This window comes from Sebastes umbrosus, chromosome 21 (genome assembly GCF_015220745.1).
Source record: "Sebastes umbrosus isolate fSebUmb1 chromosome 21, fSebUmb1.pri, whole genome shotgun sequence".
NCBI classification, from domain to species: domain Eukaryota; kingdom Metazoa; phylum Chordata; class Actinopteri; order Perciformes; family Sebastidae; genus Sebastes; species Sebastes umbrosus.
The window spans coordinates 24,751,756-24,771,366 of NC_051289.1; the positions used below are offsets into that span (position 1 = coordinate 24,751,756).

Consider the following 19,611-nt stretch of genomic DNA (forward strand, 5'->3'; position numbering starts at 1 on the left):
AAGTAAAGGTTATAAAATCATCATCCCTTCTTGAAGTCAAAACAAACGTCAACGTGATTTTTATATTTATTTTTAATAGTTTTTCAACTAGTCTGTGGCTCCTGTTCAGTTCAGTTCAATTTATTTTCATATTGAGTCAAATCATAACAGAAGTTATCTTAAGACACTTTTCATATAAAGCAGGTTTAGACTCTGGACTTTAGACTCTCGGTTTAGACCGTACTCTATACTTTAGAGACCCAACAAGAGATGCCCCATGAACATGCATTGTTATGCAACAATGGCAAGAAAATAACTCCCCTTTCATCAGTATGACTGTCTGTCTGTGATAGAACAGTGATGTTGATGCAGATAGAAAACAAACAGTATTCTGATTGTTAAGGCAAAGACAGAGTGCTATCATAAAAACAAAACATACAAATATTAAATAATTTCTTTTGAGTTCAGATTCAGAAGGGAAGTGATGCAGAGCAGATATGTATGGTGGAGCAGATATTAAACAGTTGTCATAACAATAGTCAGTGTATTAAAACAACAAGTCCTGTTTCCAGACATGAAGACATCATCAGACCGATCTACAGTCTTACTTTGTACAGTGCTGGTCTGACTGGCTGTCTGAGGTCCACATCTTGTTCTGGATCTGGACATCAGCTCCTCCACAGAAGCATGACTCATCTTCTTCTCTCTGTGGAGACATTACTTTATTACTAAAATCATTTGTTGATTGTTGGTGAAGAATATCAAGACTTGGTCGATGCTGAAGCTCAGATGGTCACAGAGAAGAGTTAAAGTGTTGTTACTTTTCTATTTGAATTCAGCATTCAGTCTGTGATGAAAATGTTCCTTTATTTTAACTCTCCTGATTTAATAAACAAGAATTAGCTGCTTTTCCTGTCTGACTGTCTTATTGAACATTTAGTGATCTGACTGAAGTTTGTTTATTAAAGAGGAACAACGGCCATTTTTAAAACATTGATATTATTCTATTCTAACAAGGAACACAAGGAACACCAGTGTTACATGCTGTGTCTTAGACTGCTGTTCTACCTCAATATTTAGACCACTTCTAACCTCAGTTCAAACCTAACTAACTCAAACTAAACTACCCAAAGTGACATCAGCTCTCTTTGGCCACTAAAACATTGATATTATTCTGGAGGCTATATAACATGATGGGGAAAAAAAGAACTGCAACTTGCTCATGGACGCGCATATTCCATTGGAGCGCTGGGAAACCACAAGGTGGCAGCGGCTTATTTCTCTCCTCTACAGTCCACAGGGAGAAAACGGACTCAGACACTTTGGCAGTAAAGTAATAAAATGTTGGATTAACACTCATCCTGCCTCAGTCTACAGTCTTCATCCTTCTGCTCTGTTATTCATTTACAGGAAACCTTTGACCTTTGAGTTTATCTATGAGGGGCGTGTGTATCACACAAATCAGCTTTCTAACACGGTGTGTTCATGAGAATCTCTTTTGTCTTGAACAGGTTGAATTTGAATGAGTTTTGGTCAAATCTCATTTTCATGTTTAAATCAATGTGGTTAAAAACAAATATGCTTTTTCTGTTTGTTTTTTCAGACTTATATGACTAAGATTCTTCTCAATATCTGAAAGAAAAATCTATTGTCTGTTGCATAATAAAATATAATTTAAGCCATTTTCCTGAGTTGCAACTCTTTTTCATAATCCAGACATAGATGGTAGCCAGAAATTACACTTCTTCTTGCTCAATTAGTACAACATGAAGCTGTATTTTGAGGAATATAAATCTTTTAGCAGAACGTTTTGTCTTCATCCTCAATGCATCATCGTCCACCAGGTCAGCTTACAGTAAAAACAGTCTCTTACTTTGACTCTGAGGGTCCAGGTTCATTACTGAAGACTGGAGGAAGACGTTTGGACCGGTCACTCTTCATAGACAGACAGCTGGGTACTGGAGACTCTGCTCTCGGTCTGTACTGAACTCTGCAAACACCAAGATGATGTTATTCATATCACATGAATCTCTTTTTAGGTCATTAAGGTCGCTCTAAACACACAAACTACTGCTACTGTCGACAATAAGGAGGTTTAAAAGCTTGTAGCCGTTTTCTTAGATTAGATTACATCTTTTCTAGGTGACTGACAGCTGTCACAGATACTAAGAGCAAGAGATTATTTGACGAAGTTTGTTAAATTTTAATTGGCAAATCCATTTGTGTAGATATCTGAATATAGCAGCTCTCTTACTTTGTGTCTAAGGGTGCAGGTTCATTACTGAAGTCTAAAGGAATATCTTTAGATATTGCTAAATCAAGCCCCCGGGAAGAGCGCCAGGATTTGAAGCAAATTTTTCGTAGTGTATAAAAGGAGCGTTTCAGACAGAGGGTGAATACAGGTATATTCAGGCAGATGGTATGAAACAGAATGTAGCATTGTCAGGATAAACATAGGGTGGTTTTCCTGAACGTTTAAATACAGATCGATAAGATCACTTCCTGAACAGATTTCACCATCAGCAGATGGGTTTATTAGTAGTTTAGCTTTTGAAATCATGTTAAAATCACATATCTGCTGGTGGTTGGTTTGCCTGCTTTCACACCAGAAACGAAACGCTCCCAGAGTTCGCTTGGAAGCGGACCGAGACCAAACGTTTAAGGTGGACCAGAGTTTGGTTGTTTGGTCTTCACCAGAGTTTGAATGAGCTTTCACACCAGCCCAAACAAACTGTACTAACCGGGCAAACAGACCTGAGTTTGTTTTAACTCAACAGAACGGGTCATGAGTGAAAGCAACCTGTTTCACTAGCAAGGGAGTAAATAGAGAGAGAGGAAAAAAAGCATAACAAACCATAACCCGCTCACGGGAGCAATCAGTGATTATCTCCTTTAGTTGGTCATATATCACAGCTAGTTAGCAACCCAAAGTTCTACCAAAGTTCAGCATCGCTTTAACTGTGATTAGAAGTTACTGGTGACCCAGACCTTTGTCCAGCAATATCTCTGTCAATTCTACTGCTAATGAAAATATTCTGCAACATTTTGGAATATTTTGTGCCAAAATTTGCAGCGCCCCTATGTCTACATCTTTTCATAACATATAAACCTACATCTGTGCCAAATCTGTTGCTTCTATCGCAAAATGCACAATTGCTAGAAATATTTCAGGTTCGCTGCCCTGCTACCACCCTGCCTCAGTCTACAGTCTTCATCCTTCTGCTCTGATATTCATTTACAGGAAACCTTTGACCTCAGAGTTTATCTATGAGGGCGTGTGTATCACACAAATCACGGTTTTAACACGGTGTGTTCATGAGAATCTCTTTTGTCTTGAACAGGTTGAATTAAAATTAGTTTTAGTCAAATGTTATCTCATTTTTATGTTTAAATCAATGTGATTAAAAACTAATGTGTTGTTTCTGTTTGTTTGTTTTCAGACTTATATGACTAAGATTCTTCTAAACATCTGAAAGAAAAAACTATTGTCTGTTGCATTATAAAAAATAATTTAAGCCATTTTCCTGAGTTGCAACTCTTTTTCATAATCCAGACATAGATGGTAGCCAGAAATGACACTTCTTCTTGCTCAATCAGTACAACATGAAGCTGCATTTTGAGGAATATAAATCTTTTAGCAGAATGTTTTGTCTTCATCCTCAATGCATCATCGTCCACCAGGTCAACTTACAGTAAAAACAGTCTCTTACTTTGACTCTGAGGGTCCAGGTTCATTACTGAAGACTGCAGGAAGACGTTTGGACCAGTCACTCTACTCTTCATAGACAGACAGCCAGAGACTGGAGACTCTGCTCTGTCCTCCTCTTCCTCCACACAATCACTGATCTTCTGATCTGAAGTCAGTCTGAGAGATAAAACCGGAACACTGACTGTGAACATTTAAAGAAAACAAGTTTGTTCAAGAGTCACAGAGAAGACTGAGAGAACAGGAAGTAACCCACAACCTCTCTCTCTCTATCACACACACACACGCACACACACATGCACGCGCACGCACACACACAGTATACAGTATATTAAAACCACCCAGCATTCCACCTGGTCACTTTTCTTTAAATCTCTGCTTGTTTTCTTGGGTTACAGCAGGTTTAATGAGGATTATTCAGCCAATCACAACATTGTGTTCACAGATGAATCAAACTGTTGAGTTCATTCTAACATTTCTCTCCTCTACAGTCCACAGGGAGGAAACTGACTCAGAGAGTTTAACAGTGAAATAATAAAATGTTGGATTAACACTCACCCTGCCTCAGTCTTTAGTTTTCATCCTTCTGCTCCGTCGACTCGTCTGAACTGACTGAACACTTTCAGTTTCCTTCCTGTTCTCATGAGCCTGGATCACATGGTCAGTGTGGCTCCTCCTCTCTCCATTTACAGGAAATCAGCTGAGTTCATCTGTGACTGTGTGTGTGTGTGTTCACAGCCATTTAACATGATGTGTTCATAAGAATCTCTCTCGGCTTGAACAGGCTGAATTAACCCTCTGAGACCCACAATAGACCCATTTTAGTCTTATTTAGGGGGGTCCAGGGGGTCTTTAGGGGGAGAAGTTAACAGTAGATGTCACATAGAAGTGGTGTACATCATCTGAAAGCTGGAAACCTGAAGATTAATTTGAGATGCAGCTCAGCACTGTGTGTCAAGTTGTTCTAGTCATACATCAGAAATAAACATGAATTCATTAATTAAAGTAAAGAGTGAAAGTGTATAAGGGTTATATAATGATAGAAGTATATGATGCTCATCCCCATGCTCTATTATGTCTCATAAGTTGTTGCAGCTCCGTTCTCTTCAATGAGGCTTCGATTCACGGTCTTTGTAAAAATGAAACGAAATGCAAAAATTCAATTAAATGCATACAACTTCTTTTATTTTAGTTGACAAGAAAGTCAACTGAACTAAAGTTACTAAAGCTAAAAATAAAATACAAAAATGAAATAAAATGTTGTTCTTCTTTAAGAAGTTGAAAAACCATAGTGAGGTGATGAGGTGTGTGAGTCAGTGTGATTAGTTTGTCAGGAGATGGATGAGTGGTCGTGTGGTGAATGAAGGGTGTAAAACTTGATCTAGTAACACTCCCGAAGCCAACCAAACAAGAACCTGGTGGTGTAGGAATGGAGAGATCTCAGCTTTATCTTTAAATCATGTTAATACATCTATTTAGTATACAGCGGGTAAAATAAGTATTGAACACGTCACCATTTTTCTCAGTAAATATATTTCCAAAGGTGCTATTGACATGAAATTTTCACCAGATCACCAGGTCTTTCTGAAGCCCTCCACAAGTGGTCCTTGGTTCTTGGACAACTCTTCTGATAATTATTTTCACTCCTCTGTCAGAAATCTTGCGAGGAGCACCCGGTTTTGGCCAGTTTATGGTGAAATGATGTTCTTTCCACTTCTGGATTATGGCCCAACAGTGCTCACTGGAACATTCAGAAGTTTAGAAATGCATCTGTAACCAATGTCATCACTATGTTTTGCAACAATAAGGTTGCGGAGGTCTTGAGAGAGCTCTTTGCTTTTACCCATCATGAGATGTTTCTTGTGTGACACCTTGGTAATAAGACACCTTTTTATAGGCCATCAGTTGGGACTGAACCAGCTGATATTAATTTGCACTGACAAGGGGTCGGATTGCTTTCTAATTACTGATAGATTTCAGCTGTTGTCTTGGCTTTCCATGCCTTTTTGCACCTCCCTTTCTTCATGTGTTCAATACTTTTTCCCTGTGTCATTTCACATTATTACACATAACTCAATTTCTGAACTTATTTGTTTTGGTTTCTTTGTATGTATGGATTACTTGGGTTGTTGCCAACATCTGGTGAAAATTTCATGTCAATAGCACCTTTGGAAATATATTTACTGAGAAAAATGGTGACGTGTTCAATACTTATTTTACCCGCTGTATAACTCAAGTATTTGTTTCTGTTTTGTTTTCTTTTACAGAATTATACAAATAAAATTCTTCTGAATATCTGGATGAAAAATGATTCTGTCTGTTACACAATAAAAAATAATTTCAGCCATTTTCCTGAGTTGCAACTGTGCAACTCTTCTTCATCATCCAAACACAGATGGTGGCCAGAAATGACATCTTATTGCTCAATTAGTACAATGTGAAGCACAATTTTAAAATATGTTATATTATCATATGAGTTACATTTCTTTATATTGATGTTTCTTCCAATATCATACAAAAAGGTGTGAACATTTTGCTTGTGTTTTACAAAAAAAGAGTAAGGACGTGCCTTTTCCAGTTATTAAAAATGTGTTTTTATTTTGCAGCAGATGTTCAGAAGAGTCTTTGTGGAGTCTTTAAAACAGCTCTAAGTGTTGCTGATGAAGGACTTTATCAGAAAATAGTCTGACCTTTAAACTCAAGTCACAGAGCTAAGCAGACATGAGAGGCTCAAACTGTAGCTACTGGGACTGTAACGTATACTAGAATAAACTCCTGCACTTATTATAACATGTCAACATGCAGTTTTCTCTCCCTGTTGAGGAACACTGTCAACTTTGATTTATTGTGTGAGATGTTAAAGAGGTTCTGTCAAACACAGTTGTTGAATACTAATATGACAAAATACCTGCAGTCTCATCTTTACTACAACGATGAGTTCACTGTCCAGTGCAGTAACAGATATTAGTTCATCTTAAAATGTGGACAGAAAACCACAGAAACATGTTGAAGTTTTAAAAAATGAAAGTGACCGTTAACATTAACGTTAGCTACGTTTCTTTGTTAATATCGCAAAGTTAGCTAACTTATTTCAAAATTAAATAACTCAAAATACTTAATCAACGAATGAAATAAATAAACCAGTTTCTCTTCATAAAGAAAATAAACTAGATGTACCACCTCACAGTTGTCTGCCTCCCCCAACCAGTCAAGTTACAGTTCACATCCACGTCTGTCCAAAATGTCGTCACTTCATAATTTTATCATAATAAACACCTGTGTGAAATTGTCATAATTAGCATATGAATTCTTGAGTTATGGCCAAAAATGTGTTTTGTGAGGTCACAGTGACCTTTGAGCTTTGACCACCAAACTCTAATCAGTTCATACTTGAGTCCACGTGAATGTTTGTGCAACTTGTGTGCCGAGTTTGATTTCAAATCCAGTTTCCATCATCTTAAAGGGACTATTTTTGTAACTTTCAGAAATGCTTGTTAACAGCGACACCTGTGGCCTTGAAATCAACGAAAGTCAGCGTCGAGCTCGCGCTTGCTCGCTCTAAATAGACATGAACGAGCATCGCTCAAAACAGTGAGGCGACACACGTCAGCTAAAAGCACAATATCACTCTATATTTCAGCTGCTTGGCAGTAATGTTAGCTGACCAGACAAAGGTCTCTCCATGAATCACTGCTGATACTGTGTTTGCTTCTCCTCCCTTTGCTCCTTCCTTTAACTCCTCCTCCCATCCCTCGCTCCTTTAACTCCTCCTCCCGGCCCTCGCTCCTTTAACTCCTCCTCCCATCCCTCGCTCCTTTAACTCCTCCTCCCGGCCCTCGCTCCTTTAACTCCTCCTCCCAGCCCTCGTTCCTTTAACTTTAACGAGAGAGCACGTATCACTACGAGAGCGAGAGCAAAGCAGAGCGTTTCTCTATCGAGCGATCACCTGAGTTTTTCAGTGTTTGTTTCCTGCTAAACTCAAATTGAAAATTGAGCTGAACAGGAGAGAGGAATGCAGCAGGAGCCCAACGCCACCATAACGGAGAGGATAAGCCTTTTTACTTGATCTTTTATCTTTTTATTCATTTATTTTAAGCCAACATAGGCATGGCCTTTTAACGAAATTACAGTTTTTCTCGATTGTTTACACACATTTTCTGAAAGCATGCCTCATACTCTCAGAACTCTACACACAAATCAAAAAACACACACACATTGGGCAAAACCCCTCAATTCTCCTGCAAAATGAAACTTTACATTCAAAACAATGTTATTTCTTCTCAAAATGGTATTTTGTTTTCAAATGACACACACAAACCATCATATGAATAGACATTTATAAGAACCAGTTGAACACTGATGTGCTCAATGTAAAACACTATGATGAATGGAAAACACTTCTTCTCCATTCATCATGATGACTTAGGCCTTTTTTTTGTTCAGTGTTACACTTACTACAGACAGTACATACATAAGTGTGTTGTAAAATATTTTAGAATATTGTTTTTATACTCAGAATACACAAATACACGGTAACAAATATATTTTCTTTTCCCCACAAAAACAATGTACACAGTGAACATCCCAACCAACACAAAGTTGCACATACAGTGGTCTACATACAAAACAACAGAAGAATTTACTGTATACAGTTACAGTAAAAAAAAAAGAAAAAAAAAACTATGCTGCATCCTCTCTTCTGTTTCGGTCTGGCCACAGCACCTCATCCACATCACAAGCAATGTTTTCCCTGGCCAAGCAGCGGGGGAAATATCGCTTAGCATGTCGAATCCAGCTATGAAAAGCATCAACTGCTATATCTCCACATGCGTCTTCCATAGCTTGGAGAAGGGGTATACGCGTTTGTGGATTTCGGTCATACACTTTCCATGATTGCTAATTGTTACACTGTGTGACAGGTGTTTGCCCATGTGATGAGTCAGTGTGCATAGTAGGGCAATTGACTTTAGAATTTTGAATAACAGTGTGTTCCTTGTGAAAACGAGATTTTCTTCATGAAAATTGTGCCAAATGCAGAGAATTGTGTGTAGTGTTTTGAAAAAAGTGTGTTTTAGAACTGCAATTTGAGTGTAAAGCAGGAATTGTGCTTGTAGTTTAGCAGAATTGGTTCAGGGGGTTGGTGCATGAGTTACATGTTGTGGTCATTGTGTGTCAAGTCCCAGTATTTGTGTGTAAACAATTGAGAAAAACTGTAAGTCACATTCACTCACCTCACTCAGTAGCACTCTGCACATTCTACACTTACCTGTTCTCGTTGCGAACGAGCCAGTTCAAAGAGCCGGCTCTTTTAAGTGAACAATAAGAGCCGGCTCCCATCCGAGAGCCGTTTTAAAAAAAATATTTTTTTTTATTAATTCAAGGCAGAATGATAGGACGATCTTCTCTGCGCCACGGGCACTCCATGCACTGACTGTGACTGAATGTAGTGTTAATGATGTCCGTGCGACCAATCAGGTGATGACAGAGAAGGATCATACCATCAAGCAGGGAGGGCCGGGGGTGCGCAGCATGCTGACGGTCTACAGGTACAGAGCAAGAGAAAGAGAGAGGAGTGCGGTGCGCGAATAGCAGACAAGATGAGTGACAGTCGGAAACGAAGCAGCATGTAAAATTACGGTATTCTGTAAATTATAAGGTTTAGTATAAATATATTGAATAATTTAAGTGATATAAGTGCACACATACTAATCAAAGGTCAAAACAGCGTTAAATTTGGCTGAACTATAAAAGGCAGAAGTGGTAAAACTAAGAGCCGTTTGGGAGCCGAAAGAGCCGGCTCTTCTTGGTAAGCTGAGCCAAATGATCTGGCTCACTAAAAAGAGCCGGAGTTCCCATCACTACACATCACTAAATCATTCTCCAGACACGGATTCTAACTTCCGCATCATGTTCACCCCTCACTCAACACCACCAGTCAGTTCACCAAGCACATCCCACCCCAACAATCACCAACAATCACTTGTTTTACATCAGAAGCCAGTATTTTATTTCCCCCTTCTAAGTCTTTTTTTTGTGTGTATTTATTTTTTAATTGCCACTATAACGCTTGTTAGTTTTATCCTCATTTTATTTTATGTATTCAGTCCAGTACTGCAGCCTAGCCAACTGTTTCAATGCTGTTTCCTTGTCCTTCTCCACAACACTGCACTCTGGCATATTAGCCCCATTTAAACACTGTCGCAACCTTCTGTTCTGCTTATTATTTTATATATTTATACATTTATTTATTTAATTATTCATTTATATATTTTCGCACACACACACACACACTCACACACACACACACACACACACTAAACACTCATACATCACCCAGTAACCATGGCAACCGGACCCCGATCCAAGGAAGAGATGCAGAACATTTGGACGTCAGCATTTGCACCAGAAAAACAAAAAAATAAACTCTCAATAGAAGGAAAAAGTCTACACCCATCACAAAAACCCCTCTATCCCCCCAAAACCGAAAAACACCAACAAAAAGACCCCAACAGGACCAAACCACCACAGGAACAAGACAACCAGCAGAAACCCAGACAGCCCCAACCTTTACCTGCAAAACCCCCCAAAGACCCACGCCTGTACCGCCGCGAGCAGCTTGCCAACAAATCCAAAACCATCCAAAACCGATCACCCTCAGTAGACAGCTTCATCAAAGAAACCCTCAAGTAACTGGATTCACTACAGCCCATCACACCACCAGGGGGAGCTACTGCACCACAAACTACCAGTCACAAACCACAAGACACCAAAGCACCAAGGGAAACACCAGGGGCCTCATGTATAAACGGTGCGCACGTACTAAAATGTTGTGTACGCTGTGTTTCACACTCACGACGGGATGTATAAAAATCAACGTGACGTGAGAATGTGCGGACCGTGCCGCAAACTCTAGACCAGTCGAGAAAATGTGCGGGCCATCCCGCAAACTGTCAAACTACAAAGTACTGAAACTCGCCAAATGTGTAAAAATATTTTTCCACTCAATTTACTGAGCTTTGTTTATGAAGTGGGATTAAAAAAAACACATATTTCTTCACTAGTTTGAGCATAATGTTTAACATCAGAATGGCACAACAAAAGCACATTTAAACTAATTTCCCTGAGATGACATGCCTTAACCACCATGCCAAAACCAACATCGCAAGTAAACTGGAAAGTTGTCTCTGTTTCTGTTACACAGAGATGTTAAAACACATCAAGGACTGCACACTTGCCGAGGCGCACAGACATCCATGACGCACGGGAAGCGAGGCGCACAGACCCATCTCCCCTGGGAAGAAAAGGAATAAGTCACGTGTGATGCGTTATGAAGTTGACAAGATGTAGACAATTAGATGTAGCCTATAAAAGGCTGCGTAAACATGATGGCAAGTACTTGCTAAACAATGGCTGCTTTGGCACTGCTGGAGGACATCGCCAATGGCAGAGTTCGGAGGGAGCGTGTGTTTAGGGATCACACTGACCTGTTGGCCCAAGATGAGGAGTGGCTTATGAGCCAATTCAGATTGCCAAGATCGATCATTTTACAGCTCTGTGCTGAACTGGGTCCAGCTTTAGAGAGGCAGACTGCGAGAAATCACGCCTTGACAGTGCCGATCCAAGTCCTCACCACACTCGGGTTCCTTGCAACAGGAGCTTTTCAAAGGGAGCTGTGTAATCGGTCGGGAATCTCCCAGTCATCGCTGAGCTGCGCCATGCCAGCCGTATTGGATGGCCTCATCCGCAAGTCGCCAAGATACATACGATTTCCCTCCACTGTGGCTGAACAGGCAAACATTAAAGTGCAATTTGCAGCGATGAGCCAATTTCCAAATGTAATCGGAGCGATCGACTGCACTCACAATGCTATAAGGGCACAATCAGAGAATGAATTTGCTTATGTTAACGGGAAGCATTTTCACTCCCTAAACGTGCAAGTTATTTGTGATTCGCAAATGTGTCTCACAAATGTTGTGGCACGGTGGCCTGGTTCAACTCATGATTCATTCATCCTGCGGAGTAGTAGTGTTGGGAACAGACTTCAAGCAGGGGCTGTGCAGGATGGTTGGCTTCTAGGTTATGAATACTGTTTGTTTCTCTTGAATATAAACTTGATTCTTAACTGATTTAAACTACTTTAGGGCCGTGCGTAAAACGGCACAGGGATACCTTCAAATGTGTATATGACATGAGATTATGACAATTCTCTCATAGAAATGGTAATCTACAAGACTATTCACTAAATAAATCTCATATTACAGCACATGGCATTAATAACATTCATGATGGTGAGTTTGTAGTATCATTTGAGCATGTGGTTATTATGACTTTAGGTGACCGTGGTTACCCGCTCAAAACTTGGCTCCTCACCCCACTCACCAACCCCCAGACAGCACAAGAGCGGCGATACAATGACGTCCACAGGGACCATAGGGCAGCTGAAAGGTCGTTGGCGCTGCTTGGATAGCACTGGCGGTGTCCTACTATACACACCACAGAAGGTCTGTCGCATTGTGCAAGCATGTAGCGTGCTGCACAATGTGGCAAACCACCGTGGTGTGCCTGTGCCTCGGGGGCTACAGATGGATGAACTGGACCCTGGCCCACCTAACAATGAGCCAAATGCAGCAGCTATACAGCGCTGTTTAGATGTGATACACAGAATGTAAAGCAACGAGGTAAGTTGAGACAAACATTTATTTTTTAACAAGGTCTTTTAATGTGTGGCTTATCTCACCAAGAACGTCATTCATTTGTTTTAATCGGTTGCATATATCCTTCATTGTATTTACAATTTCTTTCTGTGACTCCAGCACAGCATTGGTGAGGACGCAGCCAGACTGACACCCCTCAACAGTCGGGGCCAGCAGATCCGTGCGCCTCTGGGAGCGCACGGTCAGCTGCTGTGGAGACGCTGGCCTAAGATCCATGGCTTCCCTCTCCTCCTCCGGACTCTGCCTGGCTCAGGTTGGCAGATGGAGATGCACACCTGACGCTGCACTCCCCAGTTTCCAGAGGCGCTACACTTCCAATATCATACAAAAGGTGCGAACGTTTTGCTTGTGTTTACAAAAAAAAGAGCAAGGACGTGCCGTTTCCAGCAACCTGGATTTAGAAATACAATCACAACTTGGTAAAGTGATTAAAATCTGTTTTTATTTTGCAACAGATGTTCAGAAGAGTCTTTGTGGAGTCTTTAAAACAGCTCTAAGTGTTGCTGGTGAAGGACTTTATCAGAAAATAGTCTACTTGGCTCTGTGGCTCGAGTTTAAAGTTCAGACATGAGAGGGACAAACTGTAGCTACTGGGACTGTAACGTATACTAGAATATACTCCTGCACTTATATAACATGTGAACATGCAGTTTTCTCTCCCTGCTGAGGAACACTGTCAACTTGTATTTATTGTGTGAGATTTTAAAGAGATTCTGTCAAACACAGTTGTTGAATACTAATATGACAAAATACCTGCAGTCTCATCTTTACTACAATGATGCGTTCAATGTCCAGTGCAGTAACAGATATTAGTTCATCTTATAATGTGGACAGAAAACCACAGAAACATGTTGGAAGTTTTAAAAAATGAAAGTGACCGTTAACATTAACATTGGCTACGTTTCTTTGTTAATATCGCAAAGTCAGCTAACTTATTTTAAAATTAGATAACTCAAAATACTTAATCACAGATGAATAAATAAACGTGTTTTCTCTTCGAAAAGAAAAGAAACTAGAATTACCACCTCACGGTTGTCTGCTTCCCCCAACCAGTCAAGTTACAGTTTACATCCACGTCTGTCCAACATGACATCACTTCATCATTTTATCACAATAAACATCTGTGTGAAATTGTCATAATTAGCAGCTGAATTCTTGAGTTATGGCCAAAAATGTGTTCTGTCAAGTCAGAGTGACCTTTGACCACCAAACTCTAATCTAATCTAAATGTTAACGGTCACTTTCATTCTGCTCCAGGTTTCTTCCCAGTAATCGGGGAGTTTTTCCTGGCCACAGCGCGCCTGGTGGATCCTGTTGGGTCTCTAAACTATGGTGTACGGTCATAGACCTGCTCTATATATAAAACGTCTTGAGATATCTTCTGTTGTGATTTGACGCTATACAAAAATAAATTGAATTGAATTGAATTGAATTAATCAGTTCATTCTGAGTCCAAGTGGACGTTTGTGCAACTTGTGTGCCGAGTTTAATTTCAAATCCAGTTCCATCATTTTAAATCAAGTTTAACTACATTATGATGACACTTAACCTTTACAAAACCAAGTCAGTCAGAAAGAAAGCATTCACACCATCAGTTCAGTGTTCACTGCATCCATTCAGATAAACCTCCTTTATGGTAAAACAGAGGGAACGGTGACATCTGCTGGCAGAAAGCAGCTCCAGCAGGAACAACAGAACATGAACGGCGGTGAGAACGACTGCTTCAACACGGATTTCTGAGGGGAAGAAGCTCCACGGGGGACTTTATGTGTCTGTGTTCAGTCATGTAACGTGAAAACTAGCAGAGTCACACCTGAAGCTAGAATTCTCCTGTATGTACATGATTAGTGAATATAAAATCTAGAGTACGCATGTTAATCAGTTCTGTTTGTTTATTTTACATCAAACATTATATAAAATATGAAGGTGCTGACTTTACACCAAAATCCAGACGTAATCTGTATGTAGTCAGTTGAGAAACTGAAGTGAAGCCTCGACTGAATTCAGATTTGATCTAATTTTTTCTGTTTGTTATAAGCAAATATTTATCTTCTATAATATGAAAAATAGCTGGTATTGGTTTTAATCACAGATGTATAAAGAGAACTGAATCCAGCGTCGGAGGCTCCCGTTCATTCCTCTGAGAGCGTCTCAGTGGAGCATGAAGACAACATGGATTGACTGCCAAGTGATGAAGAACCCGGATCATCTGGTGATCTTCCTCATCCATCGGCCCATAGAGCAGGAGCAGTAGTGTTTCCTTTAACTCCTCCTCCTTCTCCCATCCCTCGCTCCCTTATCTCCTCCTCCTCCTCCCATCCCTCGCTCCTTTAACTCCTCCTCCTCATCCTCCTCCTCCTCCCCGTGCTCGGTCCTTTAACTCCTCCTCCTCCTCCCATCCCTCGCTCCTTTAACTCCTACTCCCATCCCTCGCTCCTTTAACTCCTCCTCCTCCCAGCCCTCGCTCCTTTAACTCCTCCTCCTCCTCCCATCCCTTGGTCCTTTATCTCCTCCTCCTCCTCCCATCCCTCGCTCCTTTAACTCCTCCTCCTCCTCCCATCCCTCACTCCTTTAACTCCTCCTCTTCCTCCCATCCCTCACTCCTTTAACTCCTCCTCTCGGCCCTCGCTCCTTTAACTCCTCCTCCTGTCTTCTGACACTTACCTGTTCTCGTTGCGAACGAACCGGTTCAAAGAGCCGGCTCTTTTAAATTAACGATAAGAGCCGGCTCCCATCCGAGAGATGTTTTTTTTCTTTTCTTTAATTAATTCAAGGCAGAATGATAGGACGATTTTCTATATTGAATAATTTAAGTGATATATGTGCACACATACTAATCAAAGGTCAAAACAGCGTTAAATTTGGCTGAACTATAAAAGGCAGAAGTGGTAAAACTAAGAGCCGGTTGGGAGCCTTAAGAGCCGGCTCTTCTTGGTAAGCTGAGTCAAATGATCTGGCTCACTAAAAAGAGCCGGAGTTCCCATCACTACACATCACTAAATCATTCTCCAGACACGGATTCTCACTTCCGCATCACGTTCACCCCTCACTCGACACCACTAGTCAGTTCACCAAGCACATCCCACCCCAACAATCACCAACAATCACTTGTTTCACATCAGAAGCCAGTATTTTATTTCCCCCTTCTAAGTCTTTTTTTTTAATGTATTTATTTTTTAACTGCCACTACTACTACTGCTACTCTTGTTTTATTTTATGTATTCAGTCCAGTACTGCAGCCTAGCCAACTGTTTTAATGCTGTTTCCTTGTCCATCTCCACAACACTGCACTCTGGCACATTAGCCCCATTTAAACACTGTCGCAACCTTCTGTTCTGCTTATTATTTTATATATTTATACATTTATTTATTTAATTATTCATTTATATATTTTCACACACACACACACACACACACACACACACACACACACATACATACACACACATACACATACACACACACTAAACACTCATACATCACCCATTAACCATGGCAACCGAACATTTGGACCTCATTATTTGCACCAGAAAAATCAAAAAAATAAACTCTCAATAGAAGGAAAAAGTCTACACCCATCACAAAAACCCCTCCATCCCCCCAAAACCAAAAAACACCAACAAAAAGACCCTAACAGGACCAAACCATCACGGGAACAAGACAACCAGCAGAAACCCAGACCGCCCCAACCTTTACCTGCAAAACCCCCCAAAGACCCACGCCTGTACCGCCGCGAGCAGCTTGCCAACAAATCCAAAACCATCCAAAACCGATTACCCTCAGAAGACAGCTTCATCAAAGAAACCCTCAAGGAACTGGATTCACTACAGCCCATCACACCACCAGGGGGAGCTACTGCACCACAAACTACCAGTCACAAATCACAAGACACCAAAGCACCAAAGGAAACACCAGGGGCCTCATGTATAAACGGTGCGCACGTACTAAAATGTTGCGTACGCTGTGTTTCACGCTCACGCCGGGATGTATAAAAATCAATGTGACATGAAAATGTGTGGGCTGTCCTGCAGACTCTGTCATTTGGCAGCGTCAAACTACAATGTACTGAAACTCGCCAAATGTGTAAAAATATTTTTTCCACTGAACTTACTGAGCTTTGTTTATGAAGTGAGATTAAAAAAACACACATTTCTTCACTTGTTTGAGCATAATGTTTAACATCAGAAAGGCACAACAAAAACACATTTAAATTAATTTCCCAGAGATGACATGCCTTAACCACTGTGCCAAAACCAAAATTGCAAGTAAACTGGAAAGTTGTCTCTGTTTCTGTTACACGGAGATGTTAACACACGTCAGGGACTGCACACTTGCCAAGGCGCACAGACATCCGTGACGCACGGGAAGCGAGGCGCACAGACATCCATGACGCACTCTAAGCGAGGCGCACAGACCCATCTCCCCTGGGAAGAAAAGGAATAAGTCACGTGTGATGCGTTATGAAGTTGACAAGGTGTAGACAATTAGATGTAGCCTATAAAAGGCTGCGTAAACATGGTGGCGCGTACTTTCTAAACAATGGCTGCTTTGGCACTGCTGGAGGACATCGCCAATGGCAGAGTTTGGAGGGAGCGTGTTTTTAGGGATCACACTGACCTGTTGGCCCAAGATGAGGAGTGGCTTATGAGCCGATTCAGATTGCCAAGAGCCATCATTTTACAGCTCTGTGCTGAACTGGGTCCAGCTTTGGAGAGGGAGACTGCGAGAAATCACGCCTTGCCAGTGCTGATCAAAATCCTCACCACACTCGGGTTCCTTGCAACAGGAGCTTTTCAAAGGGAGCTGTGTAATCGGTCGGGTATCTCCCAGTCATCGCTGAGCTGCCATGCCAGGCATGCCAGCCGTATGGGACGGCCTCATCCGCATGTCGCCAAGATACATAAGATTTCCCTCTACTTTGGCTGAACAGGCAAACATTAAAGTGCAATTTGCTGCGATGAGCCGATTTCCAAATGTAATCGGAGCGATCGACTGCACTCACAATGCTACAAGGGCACCATCAGAGAATGAATTTGCTTATGTTAACGGGAAGCATTTTCACTCCCTAAACGTGCAAGTTATTTGTGATTCGCAAATGTGTCTCACAAATGTTGTGGCACGGTGGCCTGGTTCAACTCATGATTCATTCATCCTGCGGAGTAGTAGTGTTGGGAACAGACTTCAAGCAGGGGCTGTGCAGGATGGTTGGCTTCTAGGTAATGTATACTGCTTGTTGCTCTTAAATATAAACTTGATTCTTAACTGATTTAAATTAATTCGGGCCGTGCGTAAAATGGCACAGGGACACCTTCAAATGTGTATATGACATGAGATTATGACAATTCTCTCATAGAAATGGTAATCTACAAGGATTATTCACTAAATACATCTCATATTACAGGACATAGCATTAATAACATTCATGATAGTGAGTTTGTAGTATCATTTGAGCATGTGGTTATTATGACTTTAGGTGACTGTGGTTACCCGCTCAAAACTTGGCTCCTCACCCCGCTCACCAACCCCCAGACAGCGCAAGAGCCGTGATACAATGAAGTCCATGCTCCGGCACGGTCACTTATTGAATGGACCATAGGGCAGCTGAAAGGCCGTTGGCACTGCTTGGATAGCACTGGCGGTGTCCTGCTATACACACCACAGAAGGTCTGTCGCATTGTGCAAGCATGTAGCGTGCTGCACAATGTGGCAAACCACCGTGGTGTGCCTGTGCCCCAGGAGCTACAGATGGATGAACTGGACCCTGGCCCACCTAACAATGAGCCAAATGCAGCAGCTATACAGCGACGTTTGGATGTGATACACAGAATGTGAAGCAACGAGGTAAGTTGAGACAAACATTTATTTTTTAACAAGGTCTTTTAATGTGTGGCTTATCTCACCAAGAACGTCATTCATTGTTTTTAATTCCTTGCATATATCCTTCATTGTATTTACAATTTCTCTCTGTGACTCAAGCACAGCGTTGGTGAGGACGCGGCCAGACTGACACCCTTCAGCAGTCGAGGCCAGCGGATCCGTGCGCCTCTGGGAGCGCACAGTCAGCTGCTGTGCAGACGCTGGCCTCAGATCCATGGCTTCCCTCTCCTCCTCCGGACTCTGTCTGGCTCAGGTTGGCGGATGGAGATGCGCTCCTGAAGCTGCACTCCCCAGTTTCCACATTATCTATGACAATAAAGGACATTACTCTCTGTAACTCGATGTCTCCAGCCTGCTTATTAAAGTGGAATGTAACATGTGACTAACAGATGTGATGTTGTACGTGGCGTTTGAATTCAGCAGCAAGGTTTGAGTCATGCTGTATTTTATGTACTTACCAGGAGTAACACACATATCAGAATCGCCCTCATTTGCCGGCAGGATGCCAGAAAGTGTGGTTTCTCCAATGATGGCAGCCACTCATTCCTCGTGTAACGTCAGCTCCGGCATTCCTGGGCCCCCCACCTGTGGCTGTAACACTCTGCCGATGCGCAGCTACCCTTCGCTTGACATCGACTTTGATGTCACACGTCTCAGATGTTCAGGAAACCACCACCGCAAACAATGCAACAAGGACAGAACAGACCGTAAATGTGCCAACTGCGGCGGCAAGCACCCCTCCATCTCCAAACACTGCCCCACCTACCTAGCCCTCACCACCACAGCACCAAGAAGCTCCCGGCCACAAAATCCTTCAAGGTTCCAGTCCCCCCCCAACTCCCACCAACCCCCCAGGACCGCACACCGACCCCCAAGGACACCAGCACAAACCTCAACAAAATTCACGAAGACCTCAAACTCCTATGCAAAGACAGAAAAAACACAAACTATCCCATCTTTTAAACCACTCATAATTTATTTTTTTGTCTTTTTATCCAATCCTTTTAACGTTTTATGGCTACCACCTTTTTACATAAACATCAGAGGAATAAGGAAAAACAAGTGAACTGAAACAAATTTTAACTGAAAAACAAGTCACAGTAGCCTCCATTAAAGGTCACCTATTATGCAAAATGCATTTTTCCATGTCTTTTAAACATCAATATCTGTCCCCAGTGTGTCCCCAGTGTGTCCCCAGTGTGTCTACAGCCCCCCTCCCCAGTATCACAAAAGACCATCCTCTCTTTTTCTCCTGCTCCATCTCTCAGAAAATGGGTCTGAAAAAACGCTGATCAGCACTGTAACGACGGCTCGCCGTTACTGGAGTAATATAGT

The 19,611-nt window shown here is 41.6% G+C and overlaps 1 protein-coding gene across 1 annotated transcript in view; it reads right to left on the reverse strand.

Moving 5' to 3' along the window:
- LOC119480320 (protein NLRC3-like) overlaps positions 1 to 1,935 on the reverse strand; it is a 28,532-nt gene extending 26,597 nt beyond the window's left edge. The window contains exons 1-2 of the mRNA XM_037756466.1: positions 1,853 to 1,935; positions 580 to 685 (exon numbers count right to left, since the gene is read on the reverse strand). Of these exons, the coding sequence (XP_037612394.1) occupies positions 580 to 685; positions 1,853 to 1,920 (174 nt within the window). The 5' untranslated portion in view covers positions 1,921 to 1,935. The remainder of the gene's footprint in view (positions 1 to 579; positions 686 to 1,852) is intronic.
- Between the last annotated feature and the right edge of the window lie 17,676 nt (positions 1,936 to 19,611).